This window comes from Nanorana parkeri, unplaced genomic scaffold, assembly GCF_000935625.1.
Source record: "Nanorana parkeri isolate BGI_ZX_2015 unplaced genomic scaffold, ASM93562v1 scaffold1771, whole genome shotgun sequence".
NCBI classification, from domain to species: domain Eukaryota; kingdom Metazoa; phylum Chordata; class Amphibia; order Anura; family Dicroglossidae; genus Nanorana; species Nanorana parkeri.
The window spans coordinates 230,087-251,027 of record NW_017308039.1 but is presented as its reverse complement, the minus strand read 5'-3'; the positions used below and the strand labels follow the sequence as shown (position 1 = coordinate 251,027).

The 20,941-nt window shown below is 45.7% G+C and overlaps 2 protein-coding genes across 2 annotated transcripts in view; both read left to right on the top strand.

The window, feature by feature from the left end:
• Positions 1 to 7,660, top strand: part of LOC108799619 (zinc finger protein 845-like) — a 28,690-nt gene extending 21,030 nt beyond the window's left edge. Inside the window, 3 exon segments of the mRNA XM_018571511.1 lie at positions 4,792 to 5,727; positions 6,566 to 6,776; positions 7,515 to 7,660. Coding sequence (XP_018427013.1) covers positions 4,792 to 5,727; positions 6,566 to 6,776; positions 7,515 to 7,660 — 1,293 coding nt within the window.
• Positions 7,661 to 7,798: 138 nt separating this feature from the next.
• LOC108799618 (gastrula zinc finger protein XlCGF71.1-like) lies at positions 7,799 to 15,956 on the top strand. Its single transcript, XM_018571510.1, has 2 exons — positions 7,799 to 7,838; positions 15,208 to 15,956. Exons 1-2 carry the CDS (start codon positions 7,799 to 7,801, stop codon positions 15,954 to 15,956), a joined length of 789 nt encoding a protein of 262 aa, XP_018427012.1.
• Positions 15,957 to 20,941: the final 4,985 nt, after the last annotated feature.

The following is a 20,941-nucleotide window of genomic DNA, read 5'->3' as shown; positions in this document are numbered from 1 at the left end:
TTGCTGTAATTGTGCAACAAAATTGTGAATCTTGGGAAGTCTACTATAGTTTAGCAAGTCATCTTCAAACTTGCAACTCAATTGCTTGCTATCTGGGGTGATGTCAGCAGTTTCCTGATCACTTTGTCCCCCGGAATAGTTTTCCTCCTCCATGGCTCTTCCTCTGCTCCCCGCACTGTACATATAGAGAACTCTTCTCTGTCACAGTATTCTCCCCTCCCCCGTGTGCTCCATTCCACCAGATCCTCCACTTCTTATCATCAGTCCCCTGTGTGCTCCGTTCTCACTCACACTCAGCTCCTCCCCCTCCCCTCTCTGCACCTCTCTATCCTCCTTCCTCCTCTCTATGATACTGTTAGGACGTCACTTCCGGGTTATGACATGACCTCCCCTCAGACTTCTCCCACATCTCTGAGGTGACTTCCTCTCTCTCTCTCTCCCCGAGCGGCCGATTCCAGCACTAGAGGAGATCCTTCCATCACATCCTATGGAGGTAATCCCCATTCTTCAGCTTGTCACCACTGACACCACACTGACCCATTTCTGACACATCCGGACCTGACCTCTTCCTGAGCTCCGCTCACACTCTTCATTCCAATCACCTCTGGAAATCACCTTTTATTTTCTCTTCCTGATTCTGGACACAAATGTCTCTGAGATTCGGCTTGTCTTTATTGTTGCATCATGGAGGAGGCGACCACAGGACAAACTACAAATCCCACCATGCCTCTGTCTCTGGGAGTCATGTCTGCGGCTGTGAGTCTTGCAATGCCTCATGGGACTTGTAGTTCCACAGCAGGTTGCTGAGATTGCCTCCCCCTCTGTGCCAGGGGTCCTTAAATGGACGCAGACCAAGGGGTGATTCTCTCCGGACCGCAATTGCCAACCTGCATTGGATTCTCCACGTCCACCTCAGTCACTGGTTGCTAGGGCTGCTGGTGTCCTAGCAACCAATGACAGGCTTGCCAACTACATGGCAGGTGTATGAAAGGGAACACCCTCTGCTGTCCTTTCTCTTATAAACTTTATAGTATTTGGTGGAACTTAAATAAATATATTTTCTGTTTGCATGAACTGTGTCTTTGCCTCATTTAAATTCTTACTTGGCTTTTAATCTTGCAATAGTAATGTGAGAATGTGAAAGTATGACGTATATCTGGGAAACGGGGACAGATATTTACTTGCTGTACTGTACCTATGTAGGAGCAGCATTGTCACCCTAGGACTGGAATGGTTAGGACTACAGAAACATCTCCCCCTGTCCTACTTCCTGATTACACTGTTTGATATAACACTGCAGAGTGCACCTACAATTAGGTGCTTGCTGGATTTCTGGCAGGATCAGCAGGTATATATTGATATAGCCCTCAAGGGCGGGGCCCTCGTTACCATCTTGTCTTGAATTGTATTGTGATTGGAATGTCTTCCTTTATATTGTAAAGTGCTGCGCAAACTGTTGGCGCTATATAAATCCTGTATAATAATAATATTATTATCTAAATACGTTCAGTGGTATTATTTAATGGTCCAACAGGGAAGAGACGTCCATTGTTAGAGTTTACATTCTGTATTGTGTGTGCCAATGGTGGACATCCTGTGCCCTCGATTCCATATAGCCAACATATAAGATTGAGACGAAATCGCTCTATAGAGGATGAATGTGAAACCGATGCCAAGCGTGTATAGGATAGGTTACTGTTGCGAGGTTAAAGCAAGAAACTTAAAATAAAAAAAGCCATATCAAAAAGCAAAACAGATAAATTGGGAGGATTTTTTTGTTTAAAGGAGAACTATGAGGTGAGTGAAAACCACTCATCCTCATAGTTCGAGCCGACGTGGGACAATGAAACTGTCACACGTCGGCTCAATAGATCGGGAAGTGATCGATCACATACCATCGTTCGCTCACTTCTTGATCATCTCTCTGCAGAGAGCAGTGACTGTCACTCACAGCTCCCTGCATCTATTCCTCCCCGCCCCGATCCTCCAGCGTTGAGTGGAGGAATGGGCTCTGCCTCTAGATAGGCAGAGCCAGCTGTCACTCACACAGCTGGGTGGATCTCAACAGTAATGTCGGGATCTGTCCTGGCTGCGGCAGTCTCGGTATACCGCAAGCTGTAGCTCGCTATATACTGAGTTTTGGGTCACGGGAGGAGGTTAGTATATGTCCTCCCGTGACCCTTAAGAGAACTATGGGGAAAAACACTTGGCGGAATGGACAGGGGAGGGGCGGGTACAGCTGGCTCTGCCTCTAGATAGGCAGAGCTAGCTGTCACTCACACAGCTGGGTGGATCTCAATAGTAATGTCGGGATCTGTCCTGGCTGCGGCAGTCTCGGTATACCGCAAGCTGTAGCTCGCTATATACTGAGTTTTGGGTCACGGGAGGAGGGTAGTATATGTCCTCCCGTGACCCTTAAGAGAACTATGGGGAAAAGCCCTGACCCCATAGTTCTCCTTTAAGATCTGTTATGTATGTTTACGATTATTGATAACGCATCATTATATATGTCAATGAATACATTCTATGATGTTTAAGACAATTAAGGATATTGGACATTACCTTTGGTGCCAGGGGCTTGTGGGGCATACACTGGTATTTTGACGTATGTCTAATAAGGTTGATGATTGATTTCATATATGTTACTAATATATATTAGTATATGCTATTAATCAAGAATTTATTATGATACCCAGGGAGACCTGTCATATTACCATTGGTGATACCAATGATATCTATTATGCCAATTGCTGTGCTTGTGCTATACATTACATGTTTATGGTTGGAATCTTATTGTCTGGATCCATCAACATATGTGTTTTGGAATGAGTTCCTTAAGAGCCAATGAATTTATCTGTTAAGTGGGAATTTTATGTGACTGAATCCGATTGGGAACAAGCTTTCGAAGAAGTGCTGAACGTGTTAAAGGAGAACTATGAAGTGAGTGATTCACACTCATCTTCATAGTTGGAGCCGATGTGTGACAATGGAATTGTCACACGTCGGCTTTATGGATCGGGAAGTGAGCGAACACATACCGCCGCTCGCTCACTTCCCAATCATCTCACTGCAGAGAGAAGTGACTATCAGGGAGATTCTTCCCCTCCCCTCTCCAATCTTCCAGCGCTGACTGGAGGAACTGATGGGGGAGGGGCAGGCACAGCTGGCTCTTCCTCTAGATAGGCAGAGCCAGCTGTCAATCAGCCAGCTGGGTGAATCTCGACAGTATATAATAGCCCACTATACACTGAGTTTTTGGTCACGGGAGGACGTTAGTATATGTCCTCACATGTTCTAACGAAAACTATGGGATAAAAAGGTTACACCATAGTTCTCTTTTAATGGAGAGGAGATGCAATATATGGGGATTTCAGTGTTTCGCAGCTCCGGAGGACATCGTGGTGATGAAACGCATAGGGGCGGGTCTAACACTACGAAACCATGTAACTTGGAGGATTATCTTTGTGCATGGATTGCCTGTCATGGCGCAGCATTTTTATCTGCAGTTGAGCTTAATGCTTTATCCGGGTGCGGGATTAAGCACCAAATAATGAGAGTACCTGTGCATTGAATTTTATCATTCTAATAAGGAAACCATTTTATGCTATGAGCCTTCCTCAACATCATTTTCATGATTTCCGCGTTTTGTGTTCATCTCCCGGATAGTTCATAGTAACATACTGCGCTATATGGGCTTTTTTTGGAAGCAAGAGGGTCATATCCTTATGCTGAGTGTGATTCCATTTGGGGTGTCTGTGGCACGGGGTGACCGACATAACTGGATAAAAATGGATGTTACTTTCATGTGGTGGATCGAGTGGCATCTTGGATCCTTATGCCTTAGATGAACGTTCGTCACTGCTGATATTAGGATAGACTGAAGATATAAATCTATTGTATTCCTACACAGTGGTGGATGTTTGCCGATCACACAATTTTGAATATTATGTATGATTAATGATACACTGTTACACTTTAATTTGCTTTTTGTACGTTATTGATATGCACAATAATTGTTATTGGATTAGAGAACTATGATCACATGATGTTGGACATTATGAAATAATGTTTACATGTTGTTGCACTTTAATTTGAGTTGTATATTGATTACTGCTTTAATTGGTATATAAATTATAATGAAATAGTTTTGATGGATCTTTGCCGGACTTTAATGGTACTCATATGACAAAGTATATTTGTTTTTATAACATTTCATCTTTATTAAAACATCTCTTAAAAGCTTACAACCATAAGTTTGCTGTAGCAGTGTCCAATATATGCCCCGGTACAAACTTTTCCTGAGAGAATATCTTGTTTCATTACCGGCCAATTACCACCTAGTGATATCTTTTAGTTGGTATACACACATACAGTCCATATATCTTAAGATGCGCTGGATCTTCAAACGGTCAAGTGAACGAAGAAGACCTCAACGTATTTCACAATATTTTGGGATCTGTTGCTTCTTCAGGAGGCTCTCAGGTGAGTAACATTTTACACAAAGAGAATAAACTGTTGAAGCAACAAAAGAGGAAAGGCATGAGCATAAACCTATATTTGAAAATGATTTTTATGGTTTCTTCAATATTATAATATCTGAAGACATGCAGAAAAATGCAGAAATGTAATTCCAAGGTTCTTTATCTGTTGTCAATATTCTATAATAATGTATTTTTATTTTTTTAGAGATCCACCGTCAGGAGTCTGAAAATATACTACTGCTAAGTTGTTATTCTTTAGCACATGATGGATCCCGGAGGACACAAGCTATATGAGTGCTCGGAGTGTGAGAGAAGCTTCATTTCAAAGTCACTTCTTACAGTTCACCAGAAGATTCATAATGAAGAGAAACCATCTGAAAAGTACCACCAGAGTAACGCAGGAGAGAAGACCTTTAAATGCTCAGAATGTGCTCAGTGTTTCCCAAAAAAGGACAATCTGTTTAAACACCAGAGGACTCACACTGGAGAGAAGCCATTCAGATGTTCAGAATGTGACAAGTGCTTCACACAAAAGGGATCTCTTACTCAACACCAGAGGATCCACACTGGACATAAATCATTTAGATGTTCAGAATGTGGAAAGTGCTTCACACAAAAAATAAATCTTACTCAGCACCAGAGGACTCACACTGGAGAGAAACCATTTAGATGCTCAGAATGTGACAAGAGCTTCAGACTAAAGAGAAAACTTACTGAGCACCAGATGATACACACGGGGGCGAAACCATATAGATGTTCAGAGTGCGACATGTGCTTCTCACAAAAGAGGAATCTTATTGATCATCAGATGATCCACACAGGAGAGAAACCACACCGATGTCCAGAATGTGACAAATGTTTCACCAAGAAATCTCAGCTTGTTGATCATCAGAGGACTCACACTGGAGAGAAACCTTTTAAATGTTCAGAATGTGACAAGAGCTTTGCACGAAAGATAAATCTTACTGAGCACCAGAAAACCCATACAGGAGAAAAGTTATTTAAATGTTCAGAATGTGACAAGTGCTTTTTAATAAAGAAATATCTCACTAAACACCAGAAGATCCACACAGGAGAGAAACCATACAGCTGTTCAGAATGTGACAAATGTTTCACCTCCAAATCTCAGCTTAGGGTTCACTGGAGGACTCACACAGGAGAGAAACCATTTCAATGCTTAAACTGTGACAAGAGCTTCACACAAAAGATGAATCTTATTCAACACCGGAAAATCTGCAATGAAATAGTGGTGTTGTTTTAATACTCTGAATGAAAAGTACTTAAATCAAAAGTTACATTCTATTGGACGCTGGAGGAATCACCTAGGAGAGAAGCCCTATCCATATTCTGAAAGTGATACATTTCACATTATAGAAATATCGGCTTGTATCTGTTAGACCGCATTCACATTCGGGAATAAGGCTAATCACATGATTCTCACAAATTTCTCTTTGAGATCCATGCGATCAGCTGCATCCAGCTATGATCATCTGCAGCTAATCGCAGCACATGTGATTACAACAGCTGCAAATGGCAGTGGGTGGTGACAACTGTCATTAAACTGTACAGCCCGTCCCACCTGCAGCTGACCGCATGTTTCTCGGAGAGGAATTCATGAGATTGTCCCCATTCACAAGACTGTGCTGATGACCTAAACACAAATCTTGGTCAAAAACACATTGGGGTTGATTTACAAAATTAGTAGAGACTGTTGACTTGGGAATCTGTATGTTCACTTAGCTTAGTAAACAAGGTGGGGATGTGACCACTATGAATACCCAGTTATGTGCAAGGGAACAGAATTTTTGCTTCCTCAAAACTGGATAATAGAATGAAACATCTTTACCTCACTTGCTAAGTAAATCGATTTTTCAGAAATAACTAATAATGTACTAATATTTTAGAAAGAAAATTCCAGTGCAATGTGTATATGTCACATGAGTTTATAATGCACTCAGTCATTTGGATGTCCCTACGCAGAACATTTACTCCAGCGCAGCTACCGTATCTTTGGGTAAACTTTAAGATTTTGGTCAGGTGCAGTTAAAATATATTTGTACACTTGTGACTCAACTCAACACCAGAGAAGTCACACTGGAGAGAAACCATTTAGATGTTCAGAATGTGACCAGTGCTTCATACGTGAGGAAACTCTAACTCGGCACCAGAGGATCCACACTGGACAGAAACCATATAGAGAGTATTCAGAGAGTGACACGTGCTTCAGACAAAAGTCTCATCTTACTGAACACTAAAGGAGTCACTCAGGACAGAGACCATATAGATGTTCAGAATGTGACGTGAATGAATCAGATTTTTTGCTTTCGCATAGTTGAATGGAATTGAGCACGTCTTTACTCATTCACTAAGTGAAGGGAACATATACATTACAAAGTGAACAATGCTGGCTGCAGCTGTAGGCCAGGGAAGGGGCTGGTGCAGGTGTGGCTGTCAGGCGCGGTCAGTAAGGTAGAGTTAGCTGTCGGGCATCCGGGGTGGATTCTGACATAATTGATGGGAACTTTCTTGACTGCAGAGTGGTTTTGGCCTGTTTGCTGATGGTGGGCATTAGCCTGCTATCAGCTGACATTAGTAATTGTACTCTTGTGACCCAAAGGTAACTAATTAGTGTGGCAGCGTAAGCCCATGCCACGGTGTAGTTTGGCAACTATGGCCCCAGGACTGGAGCTCTAACCCACCCAGAGCTCTAAGAAATCTCCAGATCCCAGCTACAATTCTGAAAACCTGGTGGAATCTGACAGGCCAGGTTCTTCCTTATAAAATGGTTTACTCTCTGGACTCTCTCAGCCCCTCTTGCTGATAGTCCTGGGTGCCATAGTTGCCAAACTACACCGTGGCATTGGCTTACACTGCCACATAAGGTTTGGTTTTACTTCTCTTTTATAGTTGGAATAAATATCTATAATCGGGGGTGCCAAATTATACGCATTTTAAGAGATGTCCTCTATATATTACTTTTCAAAGTTGAATTGGATGACGGTGACAATGTGTAGTATGACGTTCGCTCAATAGGTGGTGGTAATCAAATGAATGCTGGCGTCACCATGCCACAGGCAGAACAGTCAAAAAAAATGGTGGAAGCGCGGTTGTCGTTCGAGGAGCGCAAGACCATTTTGAAGTGGTATTTGAAATTCGAGAACGTCGTGGAAGTACAATGACAACGGAGGTGCGAGTGTGCAACAGAACCTCCAACACGCCTAACAATTACACACATTGGTGATAAGTTACAGGCGCATGGTACTGTGTGTGTGATGTGCGCAGTGATATAAGTTGACACTTTGGTCAAAGTTGCTGAAATGGTAGTTGGTGGTAATCGGAAGTGTCCGGACACTGATGGTAACCACTGTGAGCAGCTCTTGCAATTGCAGAAGTCAAACGTGACTTGTATTCATCTTTTGTTATCAGTGTATGTTGAGTATTACAATTTAAATACAGTTTCTCCCTTCTTAAAATGTGTCTACATTTTTTGGCACCCTTTGTATGTATGTATGGGTATATGAGGGATACACTGTTACCGATACTAGTAGGGATGCACCGATATATCGGCCGCCGAAACATATCGGCCGAAAGTGGCACTTTTGGCATAATGCCATTTTCCTGCCGATGCATCGGCGCATCCGCATTCCTCCACGCTGGGCGCTGCTCTGTGTCCCAGCGGGGAGAAGAGAAAGTGACAGCCGGCCGAGCGCTGCGGTGGAGAGCGCTGTGAGTGGCCGGTGTCTCCTCCCACCACCGCTCTGCCGCCTATAACAGTCCGGCAGAGCGGTGTGTGGGCGGAGACAGCGCTGTCACAGGAGGCTGGGCTTTCCTCTCTACACCGCTCGATCAGCCTCCTGTGATGTGGGTCAGAGAGGAGAGCGGTACACACACTCAGTGATCAGTGATCGCTGAGTGTTTGTACATAATTGAGGACATAGCATGTTAACTATATCCTCAATTATGAATGAATGGGAAGTGATCTACATCCCCTCCTGTTCATTCATAGTTGTAGTTACAGTAAACACACTATGTTCCCATGTTATCAATGAACAGGAACATTCAGTATAGAGCAGTGGTTCTCAACCTGTGTAGCCTCAGGACCCACATTTGTGCTTGGTCTTTAAGTCGGGACCCAAGTTGCACTGCAATGGAACGCATGGCATTAGGGTACTGCGCGTACCAGTGCGGTCCTACGAACTGTGGGTGGGAGGTGCGTTTTTGGTACAATTCAAATGAATGGCAATGCAACACACCTCCCACACCAGAATGCACAGTAGGTGCGATTGTGTTGTACAGTGCAGTAATCACACGGTACTATGTAATTAAAGCACTGTACTAGTGTGAATGGGCCCAAAGACACTGACATACATACACAACCACAGACACACACATACACACACACTCCAAAAATGTTGTATTTCTTTTTAAGGTCCACCCAGTCTCCTTAATTTACGAGAACTGGAGTGGATCCTCAGCCTGGGATCCAGTGTGGGCTGCTGTGCTGTGACAGAGCTCCATCCATATGTGCATTGCTTGTACAGCTCCTTTGCGCGCCCTTTAGAGGTGTCGGGACCCAGAATGTGACGTCACTCCAGTCCAGGCGCCTCTATAGGACTCGTGAGGGAGCTGTAAGCAATGCACGTTTGGATGGAGCTCCCTCGTGGCCATAGACCCATCGCATCCCAAGCTGACACTCGGCAACATGCAGCATATTTTTAAAGGTTGCTTTGTGTGAGAACTGACAGTGCTGTGCTAGGGGGAGGCAGAGGAGCCTCTCACCTAGAAAAGCGGAAGGCATGCGGAGACCCACTGAACACGGGGTCACGACCCACCAGCTGAGAACCAAGGGTAATGGGGATTCCTGTTCATTGATACCAGGGGACACAGAAAAGTATAAAAAACATTTTCGGTTTCGGCCTGACATTTTTTTTTATTTCGGTTTTGTTTCGGTTTTAAAATTTCCATTTCGGTGCACCTCTAGATACTAGTATTGGTGCCGATATCGAGTACTCCCGGCCGACCTGCCTCCTGACTGCCTGATTGCCCGAGAAGCCGGCTCCACACTGTTAGACCCGCTTCATATTGATGGGCTGGGAAGCCTGCTTCCTGGCCAATCAGCATGGAGCTGGTCAAACAGCGTGGAGCCGGTTTCCTGAGCAAGGGTCTTAGTGACTCCGCTGTGAGCTGTGTGACCATTCATGGGACTGAGCGACTCCACAAGGAGCTCTGCGACAACGCATGGGACTGAGCCATTTTGCTGGGAACTGTGTGGGAATGAGTGACTCCTCAGGAAGCCGTGACAACGCATGGGCATGGGACTGAGTGACTCCACTTGGAGCTGAGGGACAATGCATGAGGCTGAGTGATTTTTGCCTGGAGCTGTGACAACGCATGGGACTGAGTCATTTTGCTGGGAGCTGTGCAACAATGCATGAGACTGAGTGACTCTGCAGGGAGCTGTGTGAAAACGCATAAGACTGACTATGAATGAAGCTGTGTGACAACGCATGGGACTGAGTGACTCTGCAGGAAGCTGTGTGACAACGCACAGGACTGAGTGACTCCTCAGGAAGCTGTGTGATAACGCATGGGACTGAGTGACTCCGCAGGAAGCTGTGTGACAACGCATGGGACTGAGTGACTCAGCAGGAAGCTGTGTGACAACGCATGGGACTGTGTGACTCCCCAGGAAGCTGTGTGATAACGCATGGGACTGAGTGACTCCGCAGGAAGCTGTGTGATAGCGCATGCGACTGAGTGACTCCGCAGGAAGCTGTGTGACAGCGCATGGGACTGAGTGACTCCGCAGGAAGCTGTGTGAAAACGCATGGGACTGAGTGACTCCGCAGGAAGCTGTGTGACAACGCATGGGCCTGAGTGACTCCGCAGGAAGCTGCGTGACAACGCAGAGTACCTGTTTAAGCTGTAACAAGCTGTGAGTTTCCAGGTACAGGAAGACATGTGACTTCACAAGAAAAGAATGTGCTCTGCCAGCTAGTTTTATCTGTGATTGGTTAATGAGTAACCTCTGACCTATGACATCACTCCTGTGTCTGTGATGATTCTCGTGTCCCGAGCTGGAGAGTGTTCTGATTCAGCAGAAGAAAAGTAGAAAGTCAGCAGCAGATTATCCCCGGGGGAGGGGATCACAGGGTAACCCATCACGGAGCAAAGACAGAGAACCCGAACTCGTCCAGTAAGTGATCCTGTTGGGCGGTGGAAATGCTGGAAATGCTGAGTAAATATCTGACTTGTGTGGAACTTCCTGTTTAGATCTGAATAGATATTGAGCGGTTTATATACAGAAACGTTTTACAACATTTTATTGCTTCGCGCCCACCGAGATCTCCGCAGGCGTCTTTCTAGTTACCGGGTGTTATTTGTTTTTCAGCGTTATAATCCAAATCTCAGCTATCCCAATGTTACAACGTATTTAGCTGCAAGCACAGCGGCGTAGCGGTTAGCGTTTCTGCCTTGCAGCACTGGGGGTGCCTGGTTTGGTTCCCGGCCAGGTCACTATCTGCATGGAGTTTGCATGTTCTCCCTGTGCTTGTGTGGGTTTCCTCCGGGTACTCCGGATTCCTCCCACACTCCAAAGACATGCTGGAAGGTTAATTCCAAACTGGTCCTTGAATGTTTAGGTTTTCTTGATCCTGCCGGTAACAGGATCCTGCCCAAGGGTGACAACACTCACTGTACCTATAGAGGAGCAGCGTTGTCACCCTAGGACAGGAAGTGTGTTAGGACTACCGAACATCTCCCCCTCTGCTAACAAACTTCCTGATAATGTTGTTTGAGTGCACCTCAGATTAGGAGCTTGCTCGATTTTTGGCAGGATCAACAGGTTTTATATATATAATACTGTGTGTGTGTGTGTGTGTGTGTGTGTGTAGATAGATAGATAGATAGATATCTGAACGTATTCAATTGTATATTTAAAAGTCTGAAAGGTAACAAATAAGAAAGGTTCATTTTTGGGGTTTACATATATTCATAATGCATTCGCCCGGACAGGTATCACATCCATGTTCAGGTGAAACTCGAATAATTAGAATATCATGCAAAGTTCATTTATTTCACTAATGCAACTTAAAAGGTGAAACTAATATATGAGATAGACTCATTACATGCAAAGCAAGATAATTCAAGCCGTGATTTGTCATAATTGTGATGATTATGGCTTACAGCTCATGAAAACCCCAAGTCCACAATCTCAGAAAATGAGAATATTGTGAAAAGGTGCAATATTCTAGGCTCAAAGTGTCCCACTCTAATCAGCTAATTAAGCCATAACACCTGCAAAGGGTTCCTGAGCCTTTAAATGGTCTCTCAGTCTGGTTCAGTAGGAATCACAATCATGGGAAAGACTGCTGACCTGACAGTTGTGCAGAAAACCATCATTGACACCCTCCATAAGGAGGGAACGCCTCAAAAGGTAATTGTAAAAGAAGTTGGATGTTCCCAAAGTGCTGTATCAAAGCACATTAATAGAAAGTTATGTGGAAGAAAAAGGTGCACAAGCAGCAGGGATGACCGCAGCCTGGAGAGGATTGTCAGGAAAAGGCCATTCAAAAGTGTTGGGGACTTTCACAAGGAGCGGACTGAGGCTGGAGTCAGTGCATCAAGAGCCACCACACACAGACGGATCCTGGACATGGGCTTCAAATGTCGTATTCCTCTTGTCAAGCCACTCCTGAACAACAAACAACGTCAGAAGCGTCTTACCTGGGCTAAAGAAAAACAGACCTGGTCTGTTGCTCAGTGGTCCAAAGTCCTCTTTTCTGATGAGAGCAAATTTTGCATCTCATTTGGAAACCAAGGACCCAGAGTATGGAGGAAGAATGGAGAGGCACACACTGCAAGATGCTTGAAGTCCAGTGTGAAGTTTCCACAGTCTGTGTTGATTTGGGGAGCCATGTCATCTGCTGGTGTTGGTCCACTGTGCTTCATTAAGTCCAGGGTCAACGCAGCCGTCTACCAGGAGATTTTGGAGCACTTCATGCTCCAGACGAGCTCTATGGGGATGATAACTTCATTTTCCAGCAGGACTTGGCACCTGCCCACACTGCCAAAAGCACCAAAACCTGGTTCAATGACCGTGGGATTACTGTGCTTGATTGGCAATGCTGGGGCCCGGTGCTGCTAGGGCCAGGCCTCTGCACAGGGGCCCGGCCGCCTCTTCGCCTGTCGCCATCGACCGATATCCATACCCCCCTGATGGTGGTCCTGCTGATTAGTATATGTATATATTGATAGACCGTTGTGTGACTTGAATATCTTCTAACACAAACAAAAATTATCATTGTTACCATTTCCATTGATATTGAAATCAGGGTGTCACCTGTTGGTGGTATTTATTGAACATTTTAAATTAAAGCTCCTTCCTGAAATATTCCCTCTCAGGATTAGAATGGTAATGAGGGGGAGGGGGAGTGGAAACCAAGAATAGTCACCAGAAACATGTCTTTTGTTATGTAGAGGAAATCCATTAGCAAATCTAAAGTCACTTTGTATTGGTGGGTGGAGGTAACTTGCATTTAAGGTGATGCAGAGCTAAGTGAATTTAGAATTACAGACAGACCAGGAGAAGAAGGTGCTGCTGAGACCCCTCGACACTGCACTGTTTAAGGTATATTTTTTTTCATTGAACACTTAAAGGAGAACTATGGGGTCAGGGATTTTCCCCATAGTTCCCGTAAGGGTCACGGGAGAACACAAACTAGCGTCCTCCCGTCACCCAAAGCTGAGTATACAGAGACGCCGCAGCCGGGACGGATCCTGACAATACTGTCTGGATCCACCCAGCTGCGTGATTGACAGCTGGCTCTGCCTATCCAGAGGCAGAGCCAGCTGTGCCCGTCCCCTCCCCTGTTTGTTTCGCCAGTCAGCGCTGGAGGATCGGACAGGGGAGGGGGGGAATCCCTGCACCGAGCCGTCAGTGACAGTAACGCCTCCCTGCAGGGAGATGATCGAGCAGTGAGCGAGCGCCGTTATGTGTTTGCTCACTTCTCGATCTACTGAGCCGACCTGTGACAGTTTCATTGTCACAGGTCGGCTCAGATTATGAGTGATAGAGCCATCTTAGTGATAGACGCCGGCAGAGAGAGGAGGGGACGTTCACCCGGCGGGATGAGGTATGCGGCCGGGTCCCCTCCACTGTCCTGACACTGTCGGGTTCTCGGTCCATGACCGAGTGCCTGACTGTCACCCTCCAATGGTGTCACCCGGGTACGGGCCGCACCCCCCTTGTGACACCACTGTTTAGTGGTTTGATAAGCAGGGGAAAAAGTCCCCTAATTCCCGGGTATAAGAAAGCAGCTACCTAATGTAACAATACTGACGAGTCTTAGGTGCACATTTGGAAATATTTATTTCAAATATGTCTCTTTAAAGGACGCCGTTATTATTCACTGGTCTGTGCCACTGACCTTCATTCCGGGGAATTTCAGATGCCTGGTCTCCTGCTGCAAGGTTTTGCATTGCTGTGTCCTGTGATGATCAAGGGACCAGTGGAAGAAACCAAAGAGTGCAGATGGACACCAGGATGTCCACATTTCCGGATGTGACAGGTGCTGAAGGATCTCTGTAGACAGGTAGCAGCACCTTTCTCACAAAATGAACATCAATGCAGCAGGACAGCTGAGTATTAATTGTGTTATTTTACTGGGATTGTATCCATTTTTGGTGAAGCTGCGGAATCACTTTAGTAACCCACTGTCCTATACACGTTATAAATCTCTGGTGCGGCCTCATCTTAAATATGCGCTGCAGTTTTGGTCCCCAACTCTCAGGAAAGATGTCCACGTTCTTGAGAGAGTTCAACAAAGGGCTACAAAATTAATTAAATTGATAGAAGGCCTCAGCCGGGGGAGGAGACAGAGTGACACCCCGCCGTGATGTCATTACGCGCGCGCAGTTGTCTTATTGATGCCTGCCGGAGGCCATCTTGGTGATGGACGCCGGCAGAGAGAGTAGGGGGCGTTCACCTGGCGGGATGAGGTATGCCGCCGCGTCCCCTCCTCTCTCTTGACACTGTCGGGCTCTCGGTCAGTGACCGAGTGCCTGACTTTTCATAGGGGTAACACCAAAATGACTTAGTCATTTTGGTGTCACCCCTCCAATGGTGGCACCTGGGTGCGCCCCTCCCCTTGTGATGCCACAAGCCTGAGCTATAATGACCACCTTCAAAATGTAAACTTATTCACCTTAGAAAGGAAGTGATTAATAGGGGACCCTATTGCAGTCTTCAAAACCATCAATGGGGGCCACAATATCCGAAACAAGTTGTTTATTCCAAAAACTGTGTTGAGGACACGGGGACACAACAAGAGGTTGGAGGAAACGGGGTTCAAATTTAGAATTTGTAGGGGGCTTTTTTACTGTGACAGGTGTGAAATTGTGGAACTCCCTTCCGCAGACGGTGGTATCCACTGATAGCGTTGATAAATTCAAGAAACTTCTTGATGAGTTTCTTCTCTCACTTCATATACAAAAATATGGGCAGTGTTAGAGCCGTACAAATACAGACACATAATCACATACACGCATACACACATAGTGTAAATTGAACTGGATGGACCCTTGTCTTTATTCAACCCTACCTTCTATGTTATCAAAGGAGTATGGTCTTTTGAAGGCGTTGATCTACTGTGGTCAATCAAAATGTTTACTTTGATCTGTTGTTAGGTTAGATCTGAATCTAAACATTGTTTTGTTTTCCTTGTAGGCAAGTGGATTGTAGAAACCGCAGTTCTCCAGCACATGATGAGTCAAGTAGGAGATGCGACGTATGAATGCCCCGAGTGCCAGAAGAGTTTTACAGCCAAGTCAAGCCTCAGAACTCACCAGAGGGTTCACACGGGAGAGAAACCATTTAAATGTCCGCAGTGTGGCAAATGCTTCTCAAGAATCCACCATCTTGCTCGTCACGAAGTAGTGCACACGGGAGAGAAGCCTTTTTCGTGCTTCGAATGCACACGATTGTTTCCAACCAAAGAATCGCTAAGCAGACATCAGAGGGTTCACACTGGGTTGAAGCCATTTATATGTTCAGAATGTGACAAGTGCTTCTCTCTCTTCGCTAACCTTGCTGCACACCAGAGGACTCACACAGGAGAGAAGCCTTTCCGATGTTCAGAGTGTGATATGTCCTACAGAGAAATCGGTCATCTTATTCGGCATCAAAAGGCCCACACGGGAGAGAAGCCATATACATGTTCAGAATGTGACCTTGCCTTTGCAAATAAGGTACATCTTGCTGTACACCAGAGAATCCACACTGGAGTGAAACCATTCAGGTGTTCTGAGTGTGGCAAATGCTTCAAGCACAAGCAGCCGCTTGCTATACACCTCAGAGTGCACACAGGAGAGAAGCCATATTCATGCACTGAATGTAGTAAGAGTTTTAGGTCAAAATCATCTCTGATCCAGCATCAGAAGCTTCACATCGACGTCCAGAATGTCACAAGTGTTTAATAAGCGCATCCTACAACCGTCAATCCCACCAGAAGACCAGACAGTCTTCAATCCCACCAGAAGACCAGACAGTCTTCAATCCCACCAGAAGACCAGACAGTCTTCAATCCCAGCAGAAGACCAGACAGTCTTCAATCCCAGCAGAAGACCAGACAGTCTTCAATCCCATCAGAAGACCAGACAGTCTTCAATCCCAGCAGAAGACCAGACAGTCTTCAATCCCACCAGAAGACCAGACAGTCTTCAATCCCACCAGAAGACTCATTAGAGAGAGAGAGACATTGTACAAATTATACTATAATGCACAAGCACAGAGTTCTGGAAAGGCTGTGAAGACCTCATTCTAGGACCTCATAGTCTCAGTTTGAGCCTCGTAACTAGTTAATTATGTCACCACCACACCATATTAAAGTGAAGAACATGTCTGTTTATTGACACTTCATGTCAAAACAAATAACAACGTTTCAGGGGCCACATAGGGTCCCCTTTATCAGGCTTGAAATGGTCATTTCAAGCCTAATGTAGGGGACTCTGTGTGGCCCCAAAACGTTGTTATTTGTTATGACATGAAGCGTTAATAAATAGACACGTTCTTCACTTCAATATCAACATAGTAAAGTACATCACCAGCACACCAAGGTAAAATCTTCTACAAATGGTCATTCTATTGACGTCATGTCTGATAAAGGGACCCTGAGTGGCCCCGAAACGTTGCTTTATGACGAGACGTGTGTACATCAATAAAATGACCACTCGCTGAAGATTTTACCTTGGTGTGCTGGTGATATACTTAACTTTTTGGATTTGAAGTGGCGCCTGAAAGAGTTAATTATCTGTATTTTATAATGAATAGCTTATATTCTGTTCTAAATTCTTCCATTCTGTTTTTGCAATGTAACGCAGTTAATGATTCACTGTCTACAAATATATGGTTTAGTTACTTTAGCTGATGACATGGTTCCAGAACACTATGACCTGAGAATTACCTTTTTTGTCAAGCGATGCAGATTTTAGTTTGGACTATCATGTGATAGAAAATGACTCTTATGACTAGTAGCAATGACTAGTGACACGTATACTTTGAGCAATCTACTCCCCCTCCCTTTCTGTCTTCTACCGTGTTTCCCCAAAAATAAGACAGTGTCTTATATGTTTTTTTTCCACGAAAAAAGACACTAGGTCTTATTTTCGGGGGATGTCTTATGTGTACCTGGCTGCAGCTGTCCGCTTTCTGCTCGTGCGTGCGGGCGGGAGGGAGCTGCGGCTGCTCTCGGCTCTAATGCCATCCAGGGAGCCAGATTATATAAGCAAACTTTGTCAAATAAAGCATTGAGCATCTTTGAACACACAACTGCTTCCCGCGTATCATTTGATGTTCCCAGATATGTGAAAGACGGAAGGTGGTAGACCTATAGAAGAAGATATCGAGAGAATCTTGTAATATTTCCTTTCAGCGCCATCCACTATCACTGCAACACCCACTTTAAAGGGATATACCAGTAAGGAGTGCGGTGGGAACCTCTTTGGAACTTCACTTCAAGATGGCGTGCGGGTGACATCTTTAACAAGTTTCAGTATTGGCGACCCCATCCGCGCTCACTCCGGTCACCCACGCCTACAGGGATACCCAGTAAGGGGTGCAGCAGGATTCTGGAGTACATAGTTTCATCCTTGGAACACAGATGTTTTGATGATTTTATTTTTATCTGAAACAATAAAAAATTTTGTTTTTGAATATACCGAGCGTGTATTGAACCTTTGAGTCTATGGGAGGTGAAACAAGCTTTATTTTGCTGTCCATTTTCAAGGCTGATTGGCAAGTTATTTTTGTAAATTGGGCAGGGGGAGCTGGGCACTGCCATGGAGGACATGTACCAATGCAAAAACATCTTTTTTTTTAAAAAGGAGAACTATAAGGGTGAGTGACAATCACTCATCCTCATAGTTCGAGCCGACGTGTGACAATGAAACTGTCACATGTCGGCTCAATAGATTGGGAAGTGAGGGAACGCATACCGAGGCTCGCTCACTTCTCGATCTATCCCTGCAGAGAGCCGTGACTGTCAGTCACCGCTCCGCGCTGGGATTCCCCCCTCCCCTCTCCGATCCTCCGGGCGCTGACTGGAGGAATGGATGCGGCAGGGGGCGGGTACAGCTAGCTCTGCCTCTAGATAGGCAGAGCCAGCTGTCACTCACGCAGCTGGGCAGATCTCAACAGTAATGTCGGGATCTGTCCCGGCTGCTGCGCTCTCAGTATACGGGTCACAGCAGGAGGTTAGTATATGTCCTCCCGTGACCCTTAAGATAACTATGGGGAAAAACACTTACCTCGAAGTTCTCTTTTAACCTCCCTGGCGGTCTGATTATCTCAGTATTTTTTCTCTTTTTTTTTTTTCTTTCTATGTTTTACTTTTGAATTTCCCGCCGGTTCCGCCCCCCTGCAACACGGGCGCTTGCGGAAGACGGATGCCGGCATCGACCGGCGGACACAGCGAGGATCGTGGACAAGGTAATAAAGAGATGTCACCAGCACACCAGACTCCTTCAAGGATAGTCAATCGTGAATTTATTCAAAACTTATATAAAATACACAAGCGCTTTCGGGACCACACGGGACCACACAGGATCCCTTCATCAGGCATAGCAGTGAGCTGCAATGCCTGATGAAGGGATCCTGTGTGGTCCCGAAAGCGCTTGTGTATTTGATATAAGTTTTGAATAAATTCACGATTGACTATCCTTGAAGGAGTCTGGTGTGCTGGTGACATCTCTTTATTATCTGCAACTGGCGGCGCCATCCGCGGTCATTCCAAGCACCCTTCCCCATATTTGGGATGATCCGGTGAGGAGTGCAACAAACCTTTCTCTTCATAACGTGGACAAAGTAAGAGACGCTACGCTGTAATCCCGAGTGCGGCTCGGGGTTACCGCTTATGGTACTGAAAATTAACCCCGAGCCACACTCGGGAATACCGCCAAGGAGGTTAAATAACGTGCTTGCGGTGCTGCCAAGAGGTGATGTTTTGGAACCGTGTGATTTAATCCTTTTATTTCTCTACCGACCGCTGCATACAAATGGCCAGTAGGTGGAGGGGTAATTTCAGGGGGACGTACCAGTACATCCTCACATGTTTACTTTTGTGTGCGCACCAACACCCATACAAGCCACTGCTCATTAGACAGCAGAGAGCATTGGCTACAGACACATAGCCAATGGGACCGTCTCTCTGCCTTGTGATCGCTGCGATTGGTCATTACAGTGAAATAAAGAAGAGTCACTCGCACTCCAACTGGATTTCAAGTCAATGTTTATTGACCATTGTAGTGTCACATCATAGTAGCGGCGTTTCGGAACCACATGTTACCTTCTTCAGGCAAACACTAAGGACTTACCCGATCATTAATAGTCTGAATTGTGCACAGTCCTTTATATACGTGAGCTGGCCAGTGCTCGGGGCTCTCTCTTTCTGCTGCAGGAGCCTACTGCTGGTTGGAAAGGTTGAGTGAGCCGCCCGACTTCCTGATACACAGGGGCACAAGGCACAAGTAATCGGTATCGCTGAGTCCCGAAAAAAAAATATTGGTACTCATAATTGATACCGAAAAACCGGTATAGTTCCATCCATATCCCCTGTAGAGTAGTGATTTCCTATCCAGGAGTCTATTCCCTAACAAAGCCCCCTCTCTCCTTGCTCCTCCTAGCCCTCTCCTCTTCTGGGAGTGTTGAATTAATGTCTGTGCTGGCCCACCGGTCCCTACATAACCTTTTAGGTAGCTGCCGCAGGAGGATCGAAAGGGAATAGAATTGATCAAGGGTAGCCAAATTCCACCTCTGACAGCCACAGGCCTGTCTCCCAGAGGCAGATGCAAGATGGGATATGTAGTTTCAACACCGGGAAGGACGAGTGTGGTGAACCAGAATGGAGCTGAGGAGCGAAGGAAATAAATACATTATGGCCACAAGATGGAGCTGAGGAGCGAAGGAAATAAATACATTATGACCACTAGGTGGCGCTGAGGAGCACAGGAGATAAATTGACTTCAAGGACATTTAAACTGGTCAATTCCTTACAATGGAGTGTATCAAGTACGATAGAGATGTTCTTATTTCTATCTGTACTCACAACTTGACGGTTTTAACCCCGGATCCAAGCTGGCCGAGTGAGATCCTGTGGGAGAACAAAGGATGCAAACCGAAGCTGCGGCCCCGGGGAAAACGAGCCGGGATTAGGAACAGGCTGAGAGCCCGTGCACACCGCACACCTCTGCCAAGCATCCTGCTTGCCAATGTCCAGTCGCTGGAAAACAAGCTCGATGACATCAGGGCCAGGGTGAAGTTTCAGAGAGATATTCGGGACTGCAATCTCCTCTGCTTCACCGAGACATGGCTAAGCCCAGCGGTACCGGATCATGCCATCCAGCCGGCCGAGTTCTTCTCGGTTCACCGCATGGATAGAACTTTGGATTCGGGGAAGTCAAGGAGAGGCGGCGTGTGTCTAATGGTGAACAGTAGCTGGTGTAACAGCGCGAGTGTTGTTCCTCTCACACGCTCCTGCACACCCAACCTGGAACTATTAGCAGTCAAATGTCGTCCTTTTTACCTTCCTCAGGAGTTTACATCGGTCATAGTCAGCGCTGTTTATATTCCACCCCAAGCAGACACGGACACTGCTTTATGCGAGCTGCATGAGGCACTCACACAGCACCAAACACAACACCGGGACGCTGTGCTTATTGTGGCAGGGGATTTTAACAGCGCCAACCTCAAACGCACAGCACCAAACTTTTATCAGCACATCTCCTGCCCCACCAGGGGTGAAAGAACATTAGACCATTGTTACACGACAGTCAAAGAGGGTTACAGGGCACTACCGCGGCCCCCGTTTGGGAAATCAGATCATATAGCCATCTTCCTCATGCCAAAATACAAACAAAGGCTTAAACAGGAAGTTCCGGCTCTGAGGGAGGTTGCACGCTGGGCGGAC